General features: G+C 48.5%; 1 protein-coding gene across 1 annotated transcript in view; it reads right to left on the reverse strand.

Moving 5' to 3' along the window:
- Positions 1-4,392, reverse strand: part of GALNT2 (polypeptide N-acetylgalactosaminyltransferase 2) — a 184,443-nt gene extending 180,051 nt beyond the window's left edge. Inside the window, exon 1 of the mRNA XM_047762257.1 lies at positions 4,186-4,392. Within this exon, the coding sequence (XP_047618213.1) occupies positions 4,186-4,311 (126 nt within the window). The 5' untranslated portion in view covers positions 4,312-4,392. The remainder of the gene's footprint in view (positions 1-4,185) is intronic.
- Between the last annotated feature and the right edge of the window lie 21,256 nt (positions 4,393-25,648).

Here is a 25,648-nt window from a genome sequence, read left to right on the forward strand (position 1 = left end):
CAGGTGCGGCCCTAAAAAGACAAAAAAAAAAAGTAAAAAGAGTCCTAGTTCATTATACTTCCAAGAAGGAATGTAGGCTTCGTTCCTCCCGCCCCCGACACCATCTATTTGCCAACACCTACTACTAACAGCACTTAGTCTTTGGCTACAAAAACTATCCCCCCCCCTGGAGTTCCTGTCGTGGCGCAGTGGTTAACGAATCCGACTAGGAACCATGAGGTTGCGGGTTCGGTCCCTGCCCTTGTTCAGTGGGTTAACGATCCGGCGTTGCCGTGAGCTGTGGTGTAGGTTGCAGACGCGGCTCGGATCCCGCGTTGCTGTGGCTCTGGCGTAGGCTGGTGGTTACAGCTCCAATTTGACCCCTAGCCTGGGAACCTCCATATGCCGCTGGAGCAGCCCAAAGAAATAGCAAAAAAAAAAAAAAAAAAAACTATCCCCAGTATAAAGATGAGGAAACTGAGGGTCAGAGAGGTTCAATAGATTAGCAAAGGTCACTCAGCAAAGAGGGGTAGAAAGCTAGTCTTCATGCCTTTAAATAATTCCTGCCATTCTTCTTAAAGTGTTCACCATCAGCTCAAGAACATGCATGGCTCCCTGGGACCAGGAAGAACCAAACACCCAGCTTGGCTTTCAAAGCCCTTGATCAAGTCCCAGACTCCTCCTCCAACCCCACACCCTAACATTCCCTACACACAGGCCCTGCCCCAGCCAAGTGAGGTCCCTCACCACTTCAAGAGGCTCCCCCACAACGCCTCCCCTGGGTTCTCATAGGGGAGAGAGCTTGGACCCCAGAGCAGGGGCTGTGGCACCAACACCCGTTCAATCAGGAGGGGGAGTGGGGGAAGAGTGACTGGAGCCCAGACCCCTGGCTGCACCCCTCAGGGACACTCCCCCTGCCTCCTAAGGGGGTGGGTACAAGGACAAGGGGTCCTGGGCTTGACACACTCACCCTCAGGAGTGGGCATTCTTCACACACTGGAAAAACCCTTCCCTCCTCAACCTAAAGAGCCACACTTTACCCAGAGGTAGGTTCATTTCAGATGAAATCCCTTCCTCTCTCTGTGGCTCCATCCACTGCCAACATACCCAGGCTCTGGGGAGACTGAACATGATTAAAATTTTAAAGCATTTAAGATGCTCAAAAGAAAGGCATTCTTGAAGTGCAAATCACCAATTTAGGGGAAAGGAGCAAAATATGGGGCAGGGAAGGCCTATACAAATGCAGATAAAAATCCAATTTTAAACAATATTATGCATAAAATGATTGACCATACACCCTGAACTTCAGCACTGAGTCCCAGGCAGTGTAGTGATGCCTGGGTTGGTTTTCAGCACCTGCTCCCATTTAGTTTATTAAACCTGCAATGTGAAGTGAGCTGGCTTTCTAGGTTTCACCCAATGGAGAACAACAGTACTGAGAGGAGTTATTTCACAGGCAGGGCACACAGTGACAAGCCTGGCTGGGTGCTGAAGCAGCAGAAACTCTAGTCGGGCTCCTAACAGACAACCCCCCAAAGCCTAATACAGAAGCCTGGTGCCTGTGAAAAATGTCAGGGCCAAGAGCAATTGGCTAAATATGGAGTTAGAGCCTTGACTTGAAAGGCATGAAAGAGAAGAACTGCTAAGTCCACTTACATCTAAAAAACTATAGCTAGTGTTTAAATTCTGCCTTTACACACATACCACATTATCTTTTTATGCCCATACTTTACAAGCTAGAAAAATCTATATATTTCCTTTTATCACAAGGATGAACTAAATTTGAAGAGACTAGATTTCCAGTGTCTGAATCCATGGAAACAACCCAAGAAGAAAGACCGCAGTTTTACACTCTCGATCAGCAAATTCAAGACAGTGTGCTCTGGTCACCCCTCCAAAGACAGTCTCAGGGCACTTACTTTATTTTCTTTTCTTTTTAGGGCCACACCCAAGGCAAATGGAAATTCCGAGCCTACGGGTCCGTCGAACTGGAGCTGCAGCTGCCCGCCTATCCGCCACAGCCACAGCAACGCGGGATCCAAGCCACATCTGCAACTACACCACAGTTCATGGCAACAGATCCTTAACCCACTAAGCGAGGTCAGGGATAGAACCCACATCCTCACAGACACTATGTTGGGTTCTTAACCCACCGAGCCACAACAGGAACTCCCAGGGTCCACTCCAACTTCAAAAGCTATTGCATTCACACCCCCTTCCTCAAGTGACACATCACCAACATTCCAAGGGCTAGGATTAAATGCTATGGTTCATTGACAGAAAGAAAATAATCCTGCCACCAATCCATGTATAACTGTTCACTTTCTACACTTCATTCTAAATCTCTGTACCCTCCTGTCGCCACCAGGACACAAGGAGGTCCTGAATTCTTTTTCTTTTTTAAACTAAGGATCAAATGGAAGAACCCTCAAAAACCATCCACCTGTTGCAGCCCACCAGGCAGAAGGCAACGTCTCCAGACCCTCATGATACCCTCATGCTGTTTCTAATCACACATGCTACCAAGAATGGCTAAACAAGTGAAGGGAATTGCTAAGCAAGGCTTATGTGTGTGGGTTTCTTTCACATGAAAGGCAGGAAGCTTTGCCAGGTTCACCAGCACACCAAGCTACATGGTCCTGGGCAGCAAAGCTATTAAAATAATTCCAGCTTAACAGCACCATAGCTTTCAAAGGGCTGCACTGCTTCCTTGGGGGGGCAGTGCTCTTTACTATTCATTGAATGGAGACATCGTGTACACGAACAGTCCCCTGGACTCAAACAGGGGAAAACGGGGCTGAGAGTACATGTCAGCTCAGAAGTAAACGAGGCCAATTCCGTACATGCAAAGACTTCTCATTTCTTCCCCTCTTTATAAGGCAAGCCTATGAAATTTACCAATAATTAAGTAATACACCTATCTCCATCTAAGACATTCTTCAGCTGAGAATGAAAGAAGGAAGAAAGCCAAGAAGGAAACCTCTGAAGCAGCCAAACCTCAGCGCTGACATTCATGGCCTGACTTTAGGGCTAAATCTTTTCTTCCAGTTACCCCTGCGTGGCTTGTTCCTGATACCATTCCCTCGTTCCAGCCCAATCCATGGTCCATCTCCATTAACTCAGAATTTCCTGGGTTTGCGGTGACACTAAGTGTCACAGTATAGGGGTTACACGGTGTGGGGGCTGCTTTTAAAGCCTAGGAGCCACCAAACAACACAGGCGGCCTGTGCACAGCCCGGAGCCGCGCTCTCGGAGCAGGATCCCAGAGTCCGGGCGTCCGGGGCGCTCCACTTCCTCCCGAAGGCGCCCAGCCGTCCAGGTGGCTCGCTCGGTCCCCACAGCCTTACCCCTCGGCCCTTGTAGCCTGCCCGGAACACACACAGCGACGGAGGGACCATCGCCGCAGAACGCAGGCGTCGGCCGGGAAAGGCAGGCGCCGGGGCCGGGCCGGAGGGCCGACCGAACTGGGCTGCGAGCAGGAGCAGCGAGGGGACGCGTGGGGATGGCGGCGGCCAGCCTCCCCCGGGGCGCAGGGGAGAGGAGGCCCTCCGCCTGCACCGCCAGGGCAGTCCGTTCCGTCCGGCGCGCGGGGCTGGCTGCGCCCCCGCCCCCCGAGGTACCGGGCAGAGACAGAACTGCCCCCGCCTCGCGGCGACAAGAGGGAAGGCGTGGGGACGGGGTAAGGGAGAGGGGGTTTGTAGAGGCTAGTATCAACGGGCTGAGAAGAAACTTGCACTCCTCTCTCCTAAGGTACGTGACATGTCGGAATGGGAGCCGCCTCTCCCCCCTCCTCCCACCCCCTTTTGTGTCCGGGGTAGCACCCCCGCCCCTGAACTTCCCACCACAGGGGATGGGGCTCCCCGCGGCCGGACGAGACTCAACTTAAATTACGCGGAGCAGAGAGAGGCTGAGGAGCCAAAGGAAGGCGACAGCGGCCCCAGCACCGGGAGCTGAGCCGGGCCGCCCTCTCCCGAGCCAGGCGAGCGCAGAGGGGCCGGGGCGCACGGCCCTGGGGACTTGGCTGGGAGGCCCGGTGCGGGGGCGAGTGGCCCGGGCGGAGGTCCGCGCATAGAAGGGCAGAAGGGACTGAGGGTTCCCTTGGTGCCCCGCCGCACATCCGAACAACTGGGGGGTCCGCGGCGGGGCCGGGTGCGCGTGGGCGCCAGGGATTCCGGGGGCCGGGCCGCGAACGGGTGCCCCACTCACCTTCCTGCCGGCGCCGCCGCTGGCACCCGCGGCCAGTGCGGAGCCGCCCCCCGAGTACATGTAGTAGGCGATGCCCAGCACCCACAGGAAGGCGAAGCAGAGCAGCATCCGCGAGCGCCGCCGCATCCTCCCGACTCGGCCGCCGGCCGCGGCCGCTGCTCGCGAGTGCTGCCTGGGGCCGCGGCGGGCGCGGGCCGGGGAGGAGCGGAGGAAGGGGAAGGGCGCGGCGGCTCCTCCTCCGGCGCGGCTGGCGGCGAAGGCAGCGCGCGCCCAGCGCCCGAGCTCCGCCCCGGCCGGGAGCGCCGCGCGGCGCCCGAGCAGGAAGCGGCGGCCGCGGAGGCGGCGAGGGGGTCAGGGAGCAAAGGGCGGCCAATCGGCTGCCGCTGCGGGGTCCGGCGCGGGCAGAGGAGGGGATTACCGCGTCTCCATGGCGGCGGCACGCCGGCCCTGCGGGGAGGGCCTCTGCGGCGCCCGCCCCGCCGCTCCCCTCCACCCCCGTGAGTGACAGGTGGCTTCTTGGGCCCCGGGGGGCGCGCGCACACGTGCGCACACACACATGCACCCGCACAAGGGACCGCGGGTCGCCGCCGCCTCGCTCCGCCGGCGGAGAGGACCACCTCTGGGTCACCGCAGACCCCGGCAGGCTCGCTCTTACAGGCCGACGACCTGAATTTTTTTGGTGCAACCCCCCCTCCTGAACCAGACTGGGCGGCTGCTCGCTGCAGTTTTCTTACTAATCTTGCAGCAAAACATCCCTGATCCCCAGGTGTCCATTTTATTTATTTAGGCAGAGGTGGGGGCCTAGGGGTAGAAACCGAGAGGTGATTCTCAAGGGAACATTTTTCCAGGGATGAACAGAGCGGTTAATAGCAAGGTTTCCTTTTTTGCCTTTAAGTAAACACGAAATGAGGAAGAAAGAAGGCAATATGTATTTTTAAAAGCTTTTCTTTGGGATTGGTTGCTGTCTTAAGAGAAAAGAGGCAGCACAGGAAACAGCTTTAAAGACGCAAGACAAATCTGTCTTGTAATAGAATCTGTGTAACCTTGATGATGCCCTTTAAGAGCAAAGTTTTCAGTGTTTTGTGGAAAGAAAGAAATGTTACTTAGCACTTGATATTTTAAAAAGGATCAGGGAGCCGCCCAGTCTGGGGGATAAAGCAGCAGCTGCCTGAATCTGAAACTACTCACATCCTCAACAAACACAAAGACAAACAAACAAGCCTTTAGCACCACTAGGAGAGTGAATGCCATGAACCGAACTTAAAATTACTTCTTAAGTAGGAGAGAAAAAAAAAAGACAGCAAATTTCAACAGAGTTCCCTCCACTGTTGTCAAGGACTCAAGGGAAACCCAGGCTTAAATCCTGTGAAGAGCAAGTCCAACACCAAGAACCGAACACTGAACACAGGTTGGGTACTTGACCGAAAAGGGGAAGAGGTTTGAAAGAGAATAGGACAGGAGGTGGCAGCCTTGAAGAAGCCTTGCTTCTGGGAACGGTCCAATAAACGGAAACAGGGCAATAGCCTTTGGAGGTCTGGCGGCAAAGAGAAAGAAGGACGTAAAGAAGGACGATTAAAGATCCCGCAGAAAAAGGAATTCCCATCGCGGCACAGTGGAAACAAATCCAACTAGGAACCGTGAGGTGGCGGATTCAATTCGTGGCCTCACTCAGTGGGTTAAGGATCCAGTGTTGCTGTGAGCTGTGGTATAGGTCACAGATGCAGCTCGGATCCTGCATTGCTGTGGCTCTGGAATAGGCTGGCATTGGATTGGATCCCCTAGCCTGGGAACCTCCATATGCCGCAGGTGCGGCCCTAAAGAGACAAAAAAGACAAAAAAAAAGATCCTGTAGAAATAAAAGACAACCGATCCCTCCATCAACTGTGATTCTCTCTTAAGAACTGGGCTTCAATGTACAGGGAGGAGAGAACATTCTAGAACTGTGAACCTGTGTCACAATGCCTCCTAGCACTAAAACATCAGAATAACTGCAAACAAAATGACCACAAAAAGAAAAAAATTAATCACATTCCTTCTGAAGAGAAGATGAATCATAACATTTCAGCTGATGAAAACCCCTCTGACAGTATAACCACAAAAGAAAGGAAAAATTTAACAGCGTATGTCAAACTCAAGCTGAACAAAAAAAATCATGTGTTGGGATATACACAGACACACATAATCAGAATCAAAATTCAAAAACTCAGACAAAATTTGGGAAGAAGTACAGCAAGAGTTGCTCACATTCAGGAAAGAAATTGAAAATAAAGACAAAGCTATCCTGGAAACAAACAGAAAAATTATAAGATGCCAAGGAAGAATATATCAAATACAAATATGCAAAAGGACCCCGAGAAATGGCAAGAGAATAACCAAGAAATTGAAAATAAGATAAAGAAGTAAAAAAAAACTTTCAGAGCTAAGGTGATTGAAATGAAACCCAGGAAAGAAGCAAAATGCATGTCACTGGAATCACTAAAGTAGAAACACTGAACAGTGAAGCGAAATTAATATTCACACCAGGAGTTCCCGTCGTGGCACAGTGGTTAACGAATCCGACTAGGAACCATGAGGTTGCGGGTTCGGTCCCTTGCCCTTGCTCAGTGGGTTAACGATCCGGCGTTGCCGTGAGCTGTGGTGTAGGTTGCAGACGCGGCTCGGATCCCGCGTTGCTGTGGCTCTGGCGTAGGCCAGTGGCTCCAGCTCCGATTAGACCCCTAGCCTGGGAACCTCCATATGCCGCAGGAGCGGCCCAAAGAAATAGCAAAGACAAAAAAAAAAAAATTCACACCAGCATCCCAGGTGTAATGTACAGCATGGTGACTGTGGTGTGTATTTTTGCAGTGTGTATGTTTGAACATTGTTAACAAGAGTATGTCTTAATGAGTTCTCATCACAAGGAAAAAACATTTTTTTTTCTTTCCTTTTTTGTCTCTAAATAAGTTGATGGATACTAACTAAACAAAAACATTGTGATGCTCCTTTCACAGTATATGAACGTCAATTCTGCTGTGCACAGTGCTATACGTCAGTCATATCTCAATAAATCTGGAGAAAAAACTATAATCCCAGAAAATTAAAAAAAATTTAAATTATACATCAAAAGTACCTTCCATGTACCCTGGAAAACACTTTTGGAGTGGAATAATCAACTCTAAAACATATCTAAGTAAAACTACTAGATTGTAGAGTCAAAAAGATCCAACTACTTGTAAAGATAAAAATTTAGGTTGGCAACACACAAAGCAAGGCAACAATGGAGCAGTATTTACAAGACACTCAAGGGAAGAAAGTACCAGCCAAGGATTTTTGTGTCCAGCCTTCCAGGATCGAGGTTATGACGAATGAGAACTGAATGCAAAAATTTGGGAAGCATATGTGCCTTTCCTGGAGAATGAGCTTCCCCAAATAAGAGGGAACTGAGGAAACCACCAAATGAAGGCTGGAGAGCATTTGGGTATTTAATTATAGAAGATTAGATTGTACCCATTACACTTTTTAATATAGTAGAAGAGGTGTGATTAAAAACAACTGAAGTGAGAGAACAAAGGGGAAACAATCATATAACTGACTGCTAAATAGGTAATAGATGGTATTCAAGTGATACCCTATAAAATAGAACAGATGACAAATTGGTTAAGAAAAAAATAATTAAAGGTAATATAAAAATATAATAACTTGAAGTTCCTACTGTGGTGCAGTGGGTAAAGAATCCAACTGCAACAGCTGGAGTTGCTGTGGAGGTGCAGGTTCTATCCACTGCCTAGCACACTGGGTAATGGAAGGATCCAGCATTGCTGCAGCTGTGGCTCAGGTTACAGCTGTAACTCAGATTCAATCCCTGGTCTGGGAACTTCCACATGATACAGATGTGGCTGTGTGTGTGTGTGTGTGTGTGTGTGTGTGTGTGTATAATAACTTAACCACCAAAGCAAAATATAAACATCCCAGGAGCTCCCTGGTGGTTCAGTGGGTTAAGGATCTGACATTATAACTGCTGTAATGTGGGTTCAGTCACCAGCCCAGGAACTTCCACATGCCATGAGGGCAGCCAAAAAAAAACTTGTGAAGTTACTAAACAAGACACAAATAAAACTTTAAAAGCTTGATTACATAGAAATTATATATATATGCATTCCAAAATATTGGAAACCCTATTCCAAAGCCTAAAAGAAAATTTTAAATAGCAAAGAATACATACCAAATAGTGAAAGAAACACAACAGGTATGCCATAATACATGCAGTAATTACAGCAGAAAATAATAGGACAGAGTGGAAACCAAACCATGTCAGTATATCAATTTACAAATCCGCTTAATCTGCCTGTTAAAAGATATTCAGGAGTTTGAGTTGTGGCTCAGCAGGTTAAGAACTCTTCTAGTATCCATGAGAATGCAGGTTCAATCCCCGGACTCACTCAGGGGGTTAAGGATCTGGTGTTGCTGCAAGTTGCGGTGTAGGTTGTACATGCAGCTCTGATCCACTGTTGCTGGGGCTGTGGCATAGGCTGGCAGTTGCAGCTCTGATTATACCCCTAGCCCAGGAATTTTCACATGCCACAGGTGTGGCCATAAAAAAAATTTTTTTTTTTGGTCTTTTTGTCTTTTGTCTGTTGTTGTTGTTGTTGTTGCTATTTCTTGGGCCGCTCCCACGGCATATGGAGATTCCCAGGCTAGGGGTCGAATCGGAGCTGCAGCCACCGGCCTACATCAGAGCCACAGCAACGCGGGATCCTAGCCGCGTCTGCAACCTACACCACAGCTCACAGCAACGCCAGATCGTTAACCCACTGAGCAAGGGCAGGGACCGAACCCGCAACCTCATGGTTTCTAGTCAGATTCGTCAACCACTGCGCAACGACAGGAACTCCCCTCAACTGTACATTTTAAAGTGATCCAGGAGTTCCCATTGTGGCTCAGTGGTTAAGGATCTAACCCGCAACCTCATGGTACCTAGTCAGAAGCAGGTTGGATCCCTGGCCTTGCTCAGTGGGTTAAGGGTCCAGCGTTGCCATGAGCTGTGGTGTGGGTCGCAGACGTGGCTCAGATCCTTCGTTGCTGTGGCTGTGGTGTAGGCTGGCAGCTGTAGTTCCCATTGGACCCCTAGCCTGGGAACCTCCATATGCCACAAGTGCAGCCCTAGAATAAAAAGAAAAGAAATAAAATAAAAATGGTAAATTTTATGTATATTTTGCCACAATAAAAAAACCATGACAAACTGGAAGAAATTTTACCCACATATATGATAGATAAAGGGGTAAGATAATATCCCTAATATATAAAAACTTAAAACATTGGGATGGGCAAAACACATAGACAGGCAATTCACAGTAAAAATGAGTCTGTAAATACATGAAAAGATGTTGAAATTACTCATAAAAGAGTTTCGAGCTAAAACAACAGAGATACTATTTATCCCCCCTCCCCGACCCCGCAATAAACTGACAAAAATGTGAAAGCTTGATAAGACACACTTTTGGCAGGGCTCTACAAAGGAATAGGAAGACTTCTGTGAAGAGATATGGAGTGATTTACAGGATATGTTATTAAATATGAAATGAAGAGTTCCCGTCATGGCTCAGCAGTTAGCGAACCTGACTAGCATCCATGAGGGTGCAGATTCAATCCCTGGCCTTGCTCGGTGGGTTAAGGATCCAGTGTTGCTCTGAGCTATGGTATAGGTTGAAGATGTGGCTTGGATCCTGCATTGTTGTGGCTGTGGAGTAGGCTGGCAGCTGCAGCTGCAATTCAATCCCTAGGTAGGAACTTCCATGTGTGGCCCTTAAAAAAAAAAAAAATTGAATCCAAACAGAAATACATGAACCCAGCTATACTGCAAGTGGGTAACATAGCCAGATTGAAAGGGGATAAAAGGATTAATATGCAAAACTTTTAAACAAAGTACTTTGGCTATATACCCTCAACCTAGAGAACAGAAGAACTGCTAACAATTTTTGAACTCCTCTAAAAATTTTTTTATTTCATAGTGTTATGGGTGTCACAATTAAACTGTTGTATGCATATTGCATATTTAAGCAAATATGAAAATGCATTGTTTTAGGGACCTAGGATTTTCATTATGGAAGAAGGGAAATACAATATGAAATGAGAGAAGGCAAGAAAGGTATCTTGGAGAAGATTTGGAATTAGAGCAGTATGAACTCATTATTTTATACCATATACCTAAATATACATATTTATGCTCATTTATATGTCCACATATAAACAAATATTTCTACATATACCATCTACACATATGTACACATTTCCTAGATCTGTCCTCTGAAAGTGCCCAGAGCAATGATACCCTGACAGCAATGAACACTTCTTGCAACCAGATTTTGGTTTCTGAATACCATTTTCCACTAAAAGAAGGTTTCCTTGGAGCAGCAATTGATTCATGACTGGGGCCTAAAAGTACTAGATAAGCCTAAAACATCTTGTTGTAATAGAAGGTAAGGAAGAGTTTTTTAAAGGAGGGGGTGGGAGATTTTAAAAGATTATAGGAGGCAGCTTGAAGGGTACCCATTGGCTAAATCTAGGACATATATGTGTCAAACATTGAACAAAATAGGAATCTATGAGTACATGCTGATGGTAAATACATAAATGGAGGCAATGGGAAGGCTCTTTCTCTCAGTAGAAATGCCAACTGATACACGCCAAGGGAGGTAAATTTGAAAATCACTAGTTTTTAACCATCATAGTAATGATTGGTTGGAGAAGACTCATCAATAGATACTAAAGTGGGGGTGGTGGTGATGGGGGTGGTGATGGGGGAACAGGGGAGTTTGATGAAAAGGAGGATATTCACAAGGTCTGCAAATGTCTTTCATCAGAGAACTTATTTGTTGCAGAGGGAACACAGGAACCTATAGTGGAGAGACTGGACAACATCTTGGCCAGGTGATCAAAATGACCATCACTCATGAGGGTCAGATGGACACCCTATGTCTGCAGAGGTACCCCAAGAATGCAGTGTTAGCATTCCAGTCAAGGATACATAACTTGAATGGAATAATGGATTAATATTGAGAAAAACAAAACTGAGGAACCCTCTGTAAAATAACGGGGCTTGTGTTCCTTAGACATGTCACTAGTCTGCAAGACAAGGAAATGGTGGGGGGCTGCTAGTGGCTCTAAGGAGACAGGATAACTAAATGAGTACGTGATCCCCTACAAGTGGCTGAAAATGTGACGAGGACAATGAACAAAGTTGGACCAGGGATGCAGAAGAGGTGACAGGCTTGCTCAACACTGCAGTACATGCCAGGATACTAGAGGGTTGTAATGGCTGTAATAGGATTTCACAGGAGACTCTTGTTCTGAGGAAATAAGAATGGAAGTATCCGAAGTTAACATGATGTGATAAACACAGGCTACCCTCAAAAGTTCAGGAAAAATACAGGCAGAGGATAATAAAACAGCTATGGCAAAATATTTAAAAGGGATAAGTCTGGGAGTCCCCGTGGTGGCACAGCGGAAATGAATCCGACTAGGAACCATGAGGTTGCGGGTTTGATCCCTGGCCTCACTCAGTGGGTCAAGGATCCGGCGTTGCCGTGAGCTGTGGTGTAGGTCACAGATGTGGCTCAGATCTGGCATTGCTGTGGCTGTGGCGTAGGCCAGCAGCTACAGCTCCGATCAGACCCCTAGCCTGGGAAACTCCATATGCCGCGGGTGCCATCCTAAAAAGACAAATTAAAAAAAAGTGCTAAGTCTGGGTCATGAACACACGTGAATGATTTTTGCAACTGTCCTGTTTGACTTATTTTCTTTGCAAAGTGATTTAACTCAGGGTGGTGGAGCCCAATGATTCGTTGCATTTTGCAAATTAGGAAAGATGCAGAATCAGGAAATAATTCAGGTAAAGCCCCATAACTCAGGCCTCTAAACTGCACCGCATCTTGTCATCCTAGGCAGCTCGCACCCACATTGCTCTCCTTTCCATGTCTCTCACCTGTGTTTACCCTCCTGACAAGCCTCCACACGGCTGCTTTTGTGTGGGTTTTGTGTCTGTGTGATGCACCGAGTAGCAAACTCTGCTTAGCTCAGACTTGGCCTTTGCTCAGCCCCTGGAACTCTGCGGCCCCTCGGCTTTCATCCTTCTGGCTAATCTTTTCCTGCTAGAAGCCCTCAGGGCTTTTTTCTTGAGAACAGCAGGAACAGTGCAGGCTTGTAACAACACACAAATGCAGCAGAGGTATTTCTGCAGCCCTCCACTGTGTGAGTTACTGTTGGCCAAGATGTTAGGAGCCCTGTACAATTTGCTGATCTGTTGAGTCTTTATGCAACAGAAGTTTCTTATAATCTGATTGTTCGATTTTCCTTTTCTAAACTATTTTAACGGGGGTGGGGGTGGATAGCCAATTAAGAGAGAAAAGAAAAACAAAATTATAACTGCTTAAATAGGAGGACCAAGATGCAATACACTGAAATTGGATAAATAGAACTCTCCTCCCACCCCGCATTTGTACAGAGGCTGTCGTATAGAGGAGATACTAAAGAGTGCTGCCCAGGTCCTACCATGATCTGGCTTTCCTGGGAGGGGACACTTTGAAGTGTAATAGTTCCATCCAGGTGAGTCAAGACTATTGTTCCTCCCATACCTAGGGGATAGACATTGACCACCTGCCATAATCGTTCTAGAAATCTCCTGACTTTAAAATGATACCAAAAAAGTTATTTACAAAACAGAAACAGACTCACAGATTTCAAACTTTTACAAAAGGGGAATGGGGAAGATAAATTAGGAGTTTGGGATTAACAGATGCACACTACTGTATGTAAAATAAGGAACTAACAAAGATCTATGGTACAGCACAGGGAACGCTACTCAATATTCTATAATAACCTACGTTTTTGAAAAAAGAATGGATATATGTGCATGTATAACTGATTCACTTTGCTGTATACCTGAAACTAATACAACATTTTAAGTCAACTAGACTCCAATAAGATTTTTTATTATTTTTATTTTTTAAATTTTTTTGTCTTTTTGCCTTTTCTAGGACCACTTCCCGCAGCATATGGAGGTTCCCAGGCTAGGGGTCCAGTCGGAGCTGTAGACACCAGCCTACACCGGAGCCACAGCAACGCGGGATCCAAGCCGAGTCTGGGACCTACACCACAGCTCATAGTAATGTTGGATCCTTAACCCACTGAGCAAGGCCGGGGATGGAACCCGAAACCTCATGATCACTAGCCGGATTTTTTAACCACAACGAGAACTCCCAATACAATTTTTTAAATAAAAAAATAAAAATAAAAAATATCTCAGCAAGACAAAAAGAGAGACCGAAAAATAATTTATCATTGTGATTTAGCTTAAAGAATCCAATTGCCCTGAAAATACAAACATTAATGATGTGCTTACAACATGCCAGGCATTTTCTAAGCACTGTTCGTGTATTATCTTACGTGATTATTATTAATCTTCATGACAGCCTGATAGAGTAAATGGCAGCATTATTCCAGTTTTACAGTGAGGCCCAGTGCTGTTGTGTTACCTGCCCAAAGCAGCTCAGTGAGCAGCACAGTCTTCAGAGAAACTGAGGACCGTTTTTGGCTCTTGATCTGGCTGCTGGTGACATGATGTGTTGTTTGTCCAACGGGTTGTATACCTATGACAGATGCACCTTGTAGATGCAAGTTATACTTGAGTAAAACACTCAGAAAGGTTGAGGAACCACTGACTCCCTTTCTCTTTAAAGCCTGAGTGAAACTGAGCCCCGCTCATCAGCCTCTTTCAGCTCCTGCCCATCACTGTTTCCCTTCCTCAACTCACCCTGCAGGGAACAGAACAGCCCGGAAGTATCTTCACAGTCTCCTGGGTCAGGACACAGAGTCCCTCACCCCACATGAGGCAGGTGTCAAGCCACTGGGGATGATGGGCAGGCCTCAGGGCAGTCACACACCTTGCCGATCTTCATTCTCACACATGTTCTGCCTGGAGCTCACCCCCAGCTTCTCCTGGTCCAGAGCTGCAAGGGGAGCTCCAGACCAGAGTGGGTTGGGGGGGAGTCAGTCCAATGGTCCCTTTCGTTCTGCATAGCCCTTTTCCCGATGTAGGCCTGGGACAAGGAAAACCTGCCCACACCAGCCCTGTAAAGGAATTGCCCCTGTTGTCAGCTGACAGGTTGTTCTTGCCCCACCTCTCGCCCAAGGTTCCCAGGAAACCTGTCCCACCTGTGTCCCTGCAGCACCACCTCTGCTGATGGGAGTGCAGGGCGGGCTGCCCGTGACCCAGGTGAGCAAGAATCCAGAGTCAGGCGCGCGCGCGCGGACCTTGTCCTCTCCGCATTCCACAGAGATGATAACAAACCAGTCCGCTGAGCTCTTGTCCACCCTGGCATTGCAGCCCTGCTCCCACATCCTGGGCGGGAAAAGAGCCTTCCACTGAAGGCAGCTGCCTCCCCAAGCTCAAGAGTGCGCTGACCCTTGGCCCCCTCCAGTGCAAGGATGCTGCCTTCCTTTATATCAAGGGCTTCTTCCCAGGAGGCCACTCCATTCACGGGGTAAATGAATTCCTGGTGCTCTGGCCCTAGCAGCCCCCATGCAGACCTGGGTTCTGGGTGAATATGCCCCCCAGTACCTGCCTCCTGCATTTTCACAGATGCTTTCACACAAACATCTCTTGGAGTCCTTGGGAGGTTTATTCTGTTCATCTCAGAGGACCACCTGAGGCTCAGAGGATTCCAAACCATTCATGCAACGACGAAACAGCAGGGCCAAGTACAGACAGACCCAGGTCATTCACACTAAGCTCACGGAACCCCCCACCAAACTCCACCCTAAGCTCATAGCAACCCCACCCCACTTCACTCTAAGCTCACAGCAACCCCCCTACTTCAGCTACAGAACCCCAAGACTGGAAAGTATGCATGGGTGTTCTGGGGAAGTCTCTCATTTATTTATAGTGTATATGCCGCTCACTTCCGAAGATAATTGGAATCGTCTTCCCAAACCCACAAACACACACACAGAAGATGTAGAGCAGTGTTGTGTGGGTAGACCGTGTTGTGGGGGATTTTCCATCCCCCCCACCACCCTCCTCCTGCCAGATTTCAAACCCTGGAAAGCTCTGTAGAAATATAATTTCCTAAGATTCCCACCCCACACCTACTGAATCAGAATTGGCAACAGCGGAGCTGGCTCATTTAGTGTTTAAAGTCTGCAAGGCAAGTAGGTAAAGGAGACTCGAAAGAGAATTGGAGAGAGAGCAAGGTCATGGGCTCAGAACCTCTAAAAGCCATGTAGGGCTCAGGGAGCCCCCAGGCCCCTAGACCATAGTCCCATCTCCTGCTTGAGGCTGGACATGGACTATCCTGGAAACAACCCATCTTTTGGGCCTGAGTAACCCTTTATCATTCCAGAACCAGAGAATGGTTTTCTGTGTAGGTTTCACCATCCCTATAAAATCTGGGGGGATTTGTAGTTAAAAAAAAAAATTGACTAGAATTCAATTTTGGAAAATAAGGTCATTGTGTAATTAAAAGGCAAACATATCCAATTTAAGGATAAATGAAGAGATAGATTGTATTTTGAAATGATTAATGTTTAGCTCTGATAACGCCATCGTAGTGAGGTAAGAAAATGTTCTAATTCTTAGCAGATGTGGGCTGAAGTGCTTGGGGGTGAAGTGTCATGGTAACTGCAACTTGCTTTCCAATGACCCTGCAAAAAAGTATTTGTATTTATGGAGGAAGTTTTAAATAAAATATGGAAAAAGGTTAATTGCTGAATCCAGGCAGAGAACATGGTGGGGTTATTCTTCTATTCTTTCGACTTTGTCTACATTTAAAAATTTTCAAACTGAAGGTCTGGGAGAAAAGAAAGAATAAAGAAAAAGTGAGGGACATCTGAAGAATAATTGCAGTAAAAATAATCACAATTTTTCCTGAAAAAAAAAAAAAAATCCCAGACATCGTAGCCAGACAGAAACATCCGGCATGCTCGGCTGCCTGTCTGTCAATCAGGTCTTCAGCATGTGTTTATTACAGGTCTGTGCTGGGTTTAGAACTTCTCTAAACAGTGAAAAGGAAACAAAAATGTACACTACTGGGTTCCTGTCCTTGAGCTGCTAAGGATTAAATTCAGCTCCACAGAATTTTTTTGGCTCTGGATCTAATTCCTTGGGAGGTTGTAAAAAAACACCTAAATTATCCATATCTCTGTTAGCAAAGATGTTTCATCTCCAGGAAGAATGTCTTTTTAGAAACTTCTTAACCAGGAAGAGAAATAATCCAGGACGTTCCAGAAAGTCAGAAAAGAGAGGTTATACTAAGAAAATTCCTAAATTAGATCCCAAGTGGGGCCAGATGTATTGGACACATAATGGGCTGTGTCTAGAGGTCCTAGGAAAGATGTGAGCCAGGGCTGGGTCAAGGTCAAAGCTGAAAGAACAGAAGAAGGGCTTGACGTTTGCAGGGATATGGGGTGGGTGAGCCCTGGAGACATGAGGGCTCCAGAGAGAGAAGCCTAAGGAGGCTGTGGATGCAATGAGGAGGGGACACGACCACAGCTCGTCCTCCTCCAAGGACCAGGCAGTGAGCAGGGCCACGATGAGGACGTGTCTGAGAATCAGCTCCCCCACCCCCACCCCGGGGCGGTCAGGTAGGCCACAGAAGCTGAGCAGGCCTCGTGGTCATTTCAGGGGTATTTTTGCTTTAAAAGGAATTGGGAGAGAGAACATTTCTCCCCATGAAGAGAGTTGATAATTCCCAACCACTTCATTGAATAGTTGGGGATAAAGGGTTCAAAGTATAAACTCCCCCTGAGATAAAAGTCACCCATTCGGCAAAGACTTGTTTAAGTACGTCCTTTTTGCAAGCGCTATTGTAGATTACCTGGAACACTGATGAAGAGCACAGAGAAAAATCTCTTCCTTCGGAAAAATCTCACACAAGGTGATGCACACAAGGCGTAAGAAATACGACCACATTTAAGTGATAGCATTTGATGTTGGTGTCTCATTGTCTGACTTCACTCAGCATAATAATTTCTAGGTCCATCCATGTTGCTAAAAATGCTGTTATTTCGTTCCTCTTAAATTAAAATTTAAAAAAAGAAAGAGGAGTTCCCGTCGTGGCGCAGTGGTTAACAAATCCGACTAGGAACCATGAGGTTGTGGGTTCGATCCCTGCCCTTGCTCAGCGGGTTAACGATCCAGCGTTGCCATGAGCTGTGGTGTAGGTTGCAGACGCGGCTCGGATCCCGCGTTGCTGTGTCTCTGGCGTAGGCCGGCGGCTGTGGCTCCGATTAGACCCCTAGCCTGGGAACCTCCATATGCCGCGGGATTGGCCCAAGAAATGGCAAAAAGACAAAAAAAAAAAAAAAAGAAAGAAAGAAAGAAAGAAAGAAAGACGACCAGCCCCGAAGTCCCGCTGCTCCAGACCGGGTGGTCTGGGTGGGGAGCAGGAGGTAGGTCTGAAAATCAGCCCGTGATACCTGAAGGTGGCGCTGCTGAGCCTGAAGAGACTCTCGGCCTCCAGGGCAAACCTCCCAGACTCCCAGAGCCCCTTAGACCTGCCCTGGCAACTTCTGAATGGATAGAGACCAGCAGAAAAAGTGTTTCTGACAGGCAGCTGGAAGCAGGCAGCTCCGCTTAGAATGATTTATGAGGATGTTTTGTTTTTATTTTTGAATATAGTTGACTTTGAATAAATGAGCCTTGTTCCCGAGGAATTTCTAATCAAGGTATCGCTCCATAAAACAACCTTTACCCTCAAGGAACTTATTGCTTTGTTTGAAAGACAGAGCACACACACACAAGAAATAGATAGGAAGGCAATAAATAAAGCGGTAAAATGTGAGGCATGGACAATTAAGAGGTCAAGAGAAAATTTAAAAGGCACTATATTGATAGGGAGCAAGCCAGGGTTCTGTCAAAGTCTCTTTTGGATTTCCAAACAAAAAAAGGTTTACCGTCTTTAATCTCCTGCTGCATTGATTTGGCTTTAAATCAGAAGCCACTCTCAATTGTGGTTATAAGAATTCAGGAAAAGGACAGGTGAGTGTGGGCTGAAGTCCCAGAGAAGGGTTGTGGGGGAGGGTTTGGGTTGGGCTTTGAAGGATGAGTATAATTCAGTCCAAAGTGTGAATATTCTGGGAGGAAGAGTGGGTGAGGAGGGGGGTGAAAAGTGGGATCGTGACAGGCAGAGAGGCAGCAACAGTGCAGGTGTGCAGACAGCTGTGGATGGAGGGCTTACATAGATGGAGACTGGCTGGCAGACACGTACCTCTGAACTCGATCCAATGGGCATGGGGACAGGGGTGTGTGTGTGTGTGTGTGTGAGAGAGAGAGAGAGAGAGAGAGACTAAAAGCAGCATTTTAGGATTTTAAAAGGATTGATTTAAGAGGATGACTTCAGCGCATACTGGGGTTACATGCCTGTGCCAGTCGGGCAGTCTGTCCATGGGTGGGGGTGGTCTGGACTTTGCTCAAGGGTAGGTTGTGGAGAAGCACCAGCTGGTCCTCTTGGGTGAGGATGTTTCACAGGGAAGGAGGCTCAGACTTGGGGAAGCCGTAGAGCTGTGGTAGGTGGACTTAGTGAGGAGTCTTGCTTACTTGTTCAACCAGTATTATCAGGCATGTGCTCTGCAACGGGAGCTATTCTAGAACTCGGGTTACGTCTGGAAACAAAGTGGGCTCAGGTTCCTCCGAGGCTTGTATTGCAGCACAGCAATGAGATAGGGAGGGAGGTTGGACCAGGAGATGACACGTTACAGGTAAGGAAAATAAACAATGCGTTAGGAGGTAGAAGGTGTGCTGGACAGAATCACAGGCAGAGCAGGGTGGGTGGGGCACACGGGGGTGGGGGGGTCAGGTTGCAGCAGCAAAGCGGTGGCCAGATGGACCCCCTGGAATTCAGACTGGACAGAGGGCTTCCAAGCAGGACCTGTCCAGGGGGTGACAGACAGAGGTCTGAGATGGGTCAAAGGTCGCAGTGAGTTAAGAAGGTGAAACTTGTATGGGCTACTGTAAAGACTTGATTTCTACTCTTGAGTGAAACAAAAAGCCTCGGAAATTTGAGGCAGAAGAGACAGGATGGTTGCTGGCTCGGGTGATGAGATTTGATTGCAGGGAATCAGACAGGAGCAGAACTTTGAGGAAGGAGCTGGGAGAGGGTGGTGACTGAGACCAGGGAGGCAGCATTGGAGGAGGGTAGAACCACAGAGGTTTCTGCAGGTGCGAAGAGAGGGATGGGAGAAAGAAAGACACTAAGGTCCCCAAGGACTTTGCCCTGAGCTGCCCTCAGGGAAGCGGGAGGCGGGGCTGGTTCTTGGGAAAGGACCAGGTTGGTTGTCAGGTGTGTTGGGTGTGAGAGTCGTCTTGCAGACTCACGACCAAGCCCCAGAACAGTGGGCTGTGTTTGTCTGGTGGGGGTAGAGATGTGGGCTGAGATGGATGCATGAGTCCCTTGCACCGAGGGACGCCTGATGATGGCAAGGATGCAGGATGATGGGGAGCAGGAGGCCAAGCTCTCAGTCTTGAGCTCTCTAACGCTCCTTAAAAGTCCACACAGGAGTTCCCATTGTGGCTCAGTGGTTAACGAATCCGACTAGGAACCATGAGGTTGTGGGTTCGATCCCTGGCCTTGCTCAGTGGGTTAAGGAATCCCGCATTGCCATGAGCTATGGTGTAGGTCACAGACGTGACTCGGATCCCGTGTTGCTGTGGCTCTGATGTAGACCAGTGGCTGCAGCTCTGATTCGACCCCTAGCCTGGGAACCTCCATGTGCTGCAAATGCGGCCCTAAAAAGACAAAAAGACAAAAAAAAAAAAAAAAAAAAAAAAAAAAAACAGAAAAGGAGGAGGGGAAATGAGGGAGAGAATTTCATGAACTCTTTGGATTCTTGCTGCAAAGAGGAGCCAAGAAATGGGGTGATGGAAGCATTAGGAGTCTGGGCACTAACACGGGGTTTGGTAAGGGGCGCTGGGCTGGGAGATGTCAGTCACCATGGGGGAGGGGTGTCAGGTCCCCTGAGGAAAGGCGTTGAACCCCTGAGACCACTTGGGCCTCCTCGGCGAGGTCTGTAGGGTGGGAAGAAGTAAGTCAGAAACCAATGAAGAAAAAAATGGAAGCCAAGTATGGTGACCACCCTGCAACTGCCTGCAGAGGGAGGTAAGGGGGGAGATGGGGCAGAGGAGCCCGGGCAGGTGCTGTCCCCCCAGGTATGGGGGAGGGACAGGCCTTGTGAGGAATGGCCAGAGCCAGCCCCAGGCAAGGAGGATGGAGGTCTATTGCATCAAGTCTTCTGGGGCTGCCCGAGCAAACTACACAGACCAGGAGCCAAAGTGCTCTTTCCTCACAGCTCTGGGGGCTGGAAATCTGAGATCAAGGGCCTGCCAGGTTGGCTTCTTCCCAGGCCTCCCTCCTTGGCGTGTTGATGGCCATCTTCCCCCATGTCCTTGCACTGTCCTCCCTCTGTGTGAGTCTGTGTCCTCATCTCCCCTTCTTATAGGACACCAATCAGACTGGATGAGGGACCCACCCTAAGGGCCTCATTTTACCTTGATCACCTCTTTAAAGACCTGTCTCCAAATCTAGTCCCACTCTGAGGCACTGAGGGTTAGGACTTCACTGTATGAATTTGGGGGGACATAATTTAGCCCATAACACTCAGACAGGTCAGATAAGGCCAGGTTTCCTCCCTTGATGGCAAAGCTAGGGTCAGAATAAAGCCACAGTTAAGGCGGGGGCAGATGCTGTTGGCTAAACTTCCCACCAAATTAAAAGTGAGGTCTAAAGCAGCCATGGTGAGGGGTAAAGATACCGGAAAGTCCCAGCACAAGCAGAAAAGGGCAAGGACAGGAAACGTGGCCAGGCAGCAAAGGGGGTGGCTCTCAGAAGGGAATCTCCACAAGCCCCGCCTCCTGCCACCTTTCAGAGCCTCCGGGGTTGCTCTGTGCTTCATGCCTCTGCAAAGTACCTGCTCCCTCGGCCTCAGGCCTGACAGGCCAGCCAGTCCTGCCATGTAATAGATGTTGGGGGTGATCTCTGAAGCTCAGTCCCAGATCCCTAGGAATTGAAATTCTGGCTGGATTGAGTAAAAAGCGCCCCCTCCCCAGACAGTTAAGAGCATGGACTGCAAGTACGGCTGAAGGGTCCATCCTGGGAGGCCCTGGGTGAGGGCGTACCCGGACAGAGCCCTGTGGATTCTGCTAGTGGGGGTAAGGGTGGGGTGGGTGGGGTGAAAGGAGTCAGAGCTGGGGGCAGAGTGGGAGCCAGAAATTGCCCCTGTGGCAGAGCAGATGGGAGCTGGTGAGTAATGTCGGAAGCAGACAGGTCTGAATAGCTCTAAGAGGATGGGAACCAGAAACATACAAAGAAAGTGAAATTTCTGTTGACAAGACACTGTAGGCCAGGTAATGTTCTATGGAATGCGACTGCATGTAATGAGGCAGAACAAGGAGGAAGCGAGGAGGCCCTCAGACACTTTCGAGGGGCCAGCAGAAGTAACTGGAGCTGCGATGGTTCCTTTCCTGTGCTTGGAATACGTCGGGCAGTTTCAGGCAGCTTCGTTTTTCTATACAGAATAAAAGAAAAAACGTGCCACAGAGTCTATGTTTACCAAGTAGTTCAACCTAAAGCAGAAACCAGACCACTGTCAATTGAAATGAATCTGCCCAAAGATGGGGAAGATTTAGAAACAGTCAAACATTTAAAAATGATTGGGAGTTCCCAGCTCAGTGGGTTAAGAATCCAGTGTTGCTGTGAGCTGTGGTGTAGGTCACAGACATGGCTCAGATGTGATGTTGCTGTGGCTGTGGTGTAGGCTGGTAGCTGTACCTCTGATTGGACCCCTAGCCCTGGGAACCTCCATATCCCGCAGGTGCAGCCCTAAAAAGAAAAAAAAAATCAACCTTGTTTTTAATGATTGAAATTTAACAAATAAGACTAGTGCTTGACCTCTAACCCAGAAAGGCAGAGAGCCACAGTGACAAATCTTTTCTTACTGGGCCTCGTCTTACTCGCCGAAAGATACAGGTGAGTCGCGCTACCTGGGAATCTTGCAAGGGTTACAAAGATTGAGAGATTAAGGTTAGTCTCTAAAATGAATATCACACTACCTGGCTACCTGAGACTCACCTGGGCTCACCCAAGGGTGTGTGGAAGGATTTTGGGAAGGGCAGAGGTACTTGGCCCCTCACCCGCCTAGCCCTGCAGGTGGGTGTGTGACCTCCTGCTCTACACCAAGGCTGTCTGAGGTGGAGGCGGCTAGGAGGCCAGCAGGAGGCCCACTGTAGTTGTCTTATCAGACACACCCCAGAGGGGGCTTCACACTGCATTGCCTGTGCAGGAGGGCCAGCTGCCATCCAGACCTGCAGGGGACCTGTCCTGTCACGTGTATTTCAACAGTAACAGGAGTGAAGCTGACAGGTCTGCTCCAGATGCTGACCGCACACCAGGGTGGTTTTATAGACGTTTTGTGAGACCCCAACTTTGCCCTTCCTCCACTCATGCCCTGCTTCGTGCAGATCTGTGTTTAGGGTCTTCTACTTTGTTGCTTTGTCGTCTGGGCCTTGGTGCCAGAGTCCAATACCACATTCACAGAAAGGTGGCACAGCTCTTTCTCATCAAAGGTTAAAACAGTAAATCTCTTCTCTAACTTAATAAATAAAAGGAATTTTACTGCTCTGCCTTTCTATCAATTCAGGTGTTTTCCACCCGTTGTCCCTGTGCTTCAAGATACAATGTGTTAGATCCTCAGTCCTTTGAGAAAAGCCCAAGCCCTCTGACTGGCCCCTGTGAATAGTACTAGGGCCCCTGCTGCCAATTTAGCTTCAGGCTCTGCATGCGAGCTGCTGAAAGCCTCCTGGATCAGGTAGGAAGCTCTGGTTTCCAGCCCAGTTAAAAGTGGCTAGGAATATGGATCATGGACCTGGGAAGTCTGTGGAGGGTGACTTATTGTAAGTTTGTCATTCTTGGCTGCTCAAAATCACTCGAACATCCTCCTCCCACTTTTTTTTTTTTTTTTGGTCCTGCCTGCAGTATGTGGAAGTTCCTGGGACAGGGATGGAACCCACACCACAGCAGTGACCGAAGCTGCTGCAGTGACAACGCAGGATCCTTAACCCACTGCACCACAAGGGAGCTCCCCTCCTCCTCCAATTTTGATTGGTCCTGCTGAGAATCCCCCCTTTGCAACCCAGAGGCCCCGCCCCCTTGCGGCTAGGCGGCCTGGGCTCCTCCAATCAGCTGTGCTCTGAAGCTTCAGCTGGGGATGGTGGGTGACCAGTTGTCCTGGTTGGCCCAGCCCTGATGGTAAGTGAGACTTTCAGTGCTAAAATCGGCAAAGTCCCTGGTAAACCTGGCTGAACAAGTCCCTATCTTAGGCCACTTGTGCGTGGAGCAGGCCGGGGCCGGGCACCCCACCTTGCTGGCCTGGGGAGAGGCAGCTGGAGTGGACGGTTGTGTCAGCTCCACTTCACACCAGTTCCGCAGAGGAGTGAGTGCTGAGAGCTGTGTATGTAAATGCAGCAGAGCACCAATTTCCACCACTTCTGGGTTTCTGAATATTCTCTAGGATATCACTTCCTTTAAACCAGCTAGAGGAGCTGTGACAAGACAGAAGAGCATCAGGTTAGTTCAGCAGAGGAGTCAGGGACGACATCAAAGACTATCTCCGTCTCACCAGTCAGCCGTCCCCTTTAGGGGGCTCTACCTGTGGCTGCTGGATGGCTCACTTCGGCAAAAAGACTGCAAACTTCTCAATGGTGCCCGGTGGAGAGCAGTGCTTCTGCCCCAGAATCCCACATAAGGCTCTAGAAATGTACCCTGGTTGAACCCACTCAGACACACTCCTGAACCAAACGATGGCGTAGCCAGGAGAATGGAAAGTGCTGATAGGCTTAAAAAGAGGTAAACATTTTCCAAAGTGCATGGACCATGGTGGCAAGAGGAAGGTAACAGAACCAAATTGGTTTTCTGTTAGGAAGCAGAAATGCAAGGGAAATGGGGGTGGGGGAGGCAGTAAGTAGTGTCTTGACCTGTGGCTTTTGCTTTTGCTGCTTATGAAACTTGAAATTCAGCTCGAAGGTGACCTCTGGCATCAATCTACTCTCCTCTGATCTCTATTCTGCCTCCTGTTACAGTGTGTGCACATGTATCATACATATTACTCTATGGTGATGACTCTTGCCTGCATCCACCTCCCGGGGTATAGTCAGAGGCCAGATCTCCACGTCCCCTTCCTGCAGACCATGCTGCTCCCAACAGTGGGAGGGTGTGGGAGCTACTGAATGAGCAGCCCCTCCAAGTTCCTGATTCCAGTCCCTCCTGACGATTTGAAGCCTGGTCTACCGTGACTCTGTATTGTGAGACCTTGCACTAGGAATGTATGAACCTCTCAACTTTTCTTTTCTTTTTTGTTTTTTAGGCTATTGCACAGTGCTGAGTACTGGGCCTCCAGCTTTCTCCAAACACTCTTCAGCCCACGGTAACCGCTTGCCTTTCTCCTTAGAGACTGGTCATCAGGAGCATCTGCATCCTGGGACACAGAGCCTCACCTGGGGTTAAAGATGGAGCAACACAGGGCAGCAGACCTGTACTGATGTGAAGAGAGGCCTCCAACTGCATGCAGTTTTGAGTGGAAGTGGTGGCTTGCTGTTTCAGAGCTTCTCCTCCCATCTCCTTCTTTCATTGATGGGGTAGGGAGGAGAACTGAGAAAAGAGCATTTAAAAAGACACCTTTAGGGAGGAGTTCCCATCGTGGCACAGTGGTTAATGAATCCAACTAGGAACATAACGTTGTGGGTTTGATCCCTGGCCTTGCTCAGGGTTAAGGATCTGGTGTTGCTGTGAGCTGTGGTGTAGGTTGCAGACGCGGCTCGGATCCCATGTTGCTGTGGCTGTGGTGTAGGCCGGTGGCTACAGCTCTGATTAGACCCCTAGCCTGGGAACCTCCATATGCCGTGGGAGCGGCCCTAGAAAAGGCAAAAAGACAAAAAAACAAAAAAACACCTTTAGGAATTCCTGTTGGAGCTCAGCGGGTTAAGAACCAACATAGTGTCTGTGAAGATCCAGAGTTGCTGTGGCTGCGGCATAGGCCAGCAGCTGCAGCTCCAATTCAACCCCTATGCCGGAAACTTCCATATGCTGCACATGCAGCCCTAAAAAGAAAAAATAAAATAAAAGATACCTTTAATCAAAGAACTCAATAAAAGGGCTGAAAAAGACCCTGTCATTTTGAAATGAGCAGGGCTGTTGTTTCCAAGAGGAATATGAACACATTTCAAGAGCTGCCCTAGGTTTAAGCAGAATCAGTGTTGCATCTTAGATATCAACCCTGGTGCTGAATTCAGGGGATGCAGCAGGTGTCTTCTGTGATTATTTCTCAGTGTCACATGCCTATGACATGATTGCAGAGGGGCCTGGGCAGCTCCCCCTCTCCTGAGGGCTTCCTCCTGACCATCCCCAAGAAAGCACCCACAGGACACAGGGAAGATCAAAATCTG

The sequence above is a fragment of the Phacochoerus africanus genome, chromosome 15, assembly GCF_016906955.1.
Source record: "Phacochoerus africanus isolate WHEZ1 chromosome 15, ROS_Pafr_v1, whole genome shotgun sequence".
Lineage (NCBI taxonomy): Eukaryota > Metazoa > Chordata > Mammalia > Artiodactyla > Suidae > Phacochoerus > Phacochoerus africanus.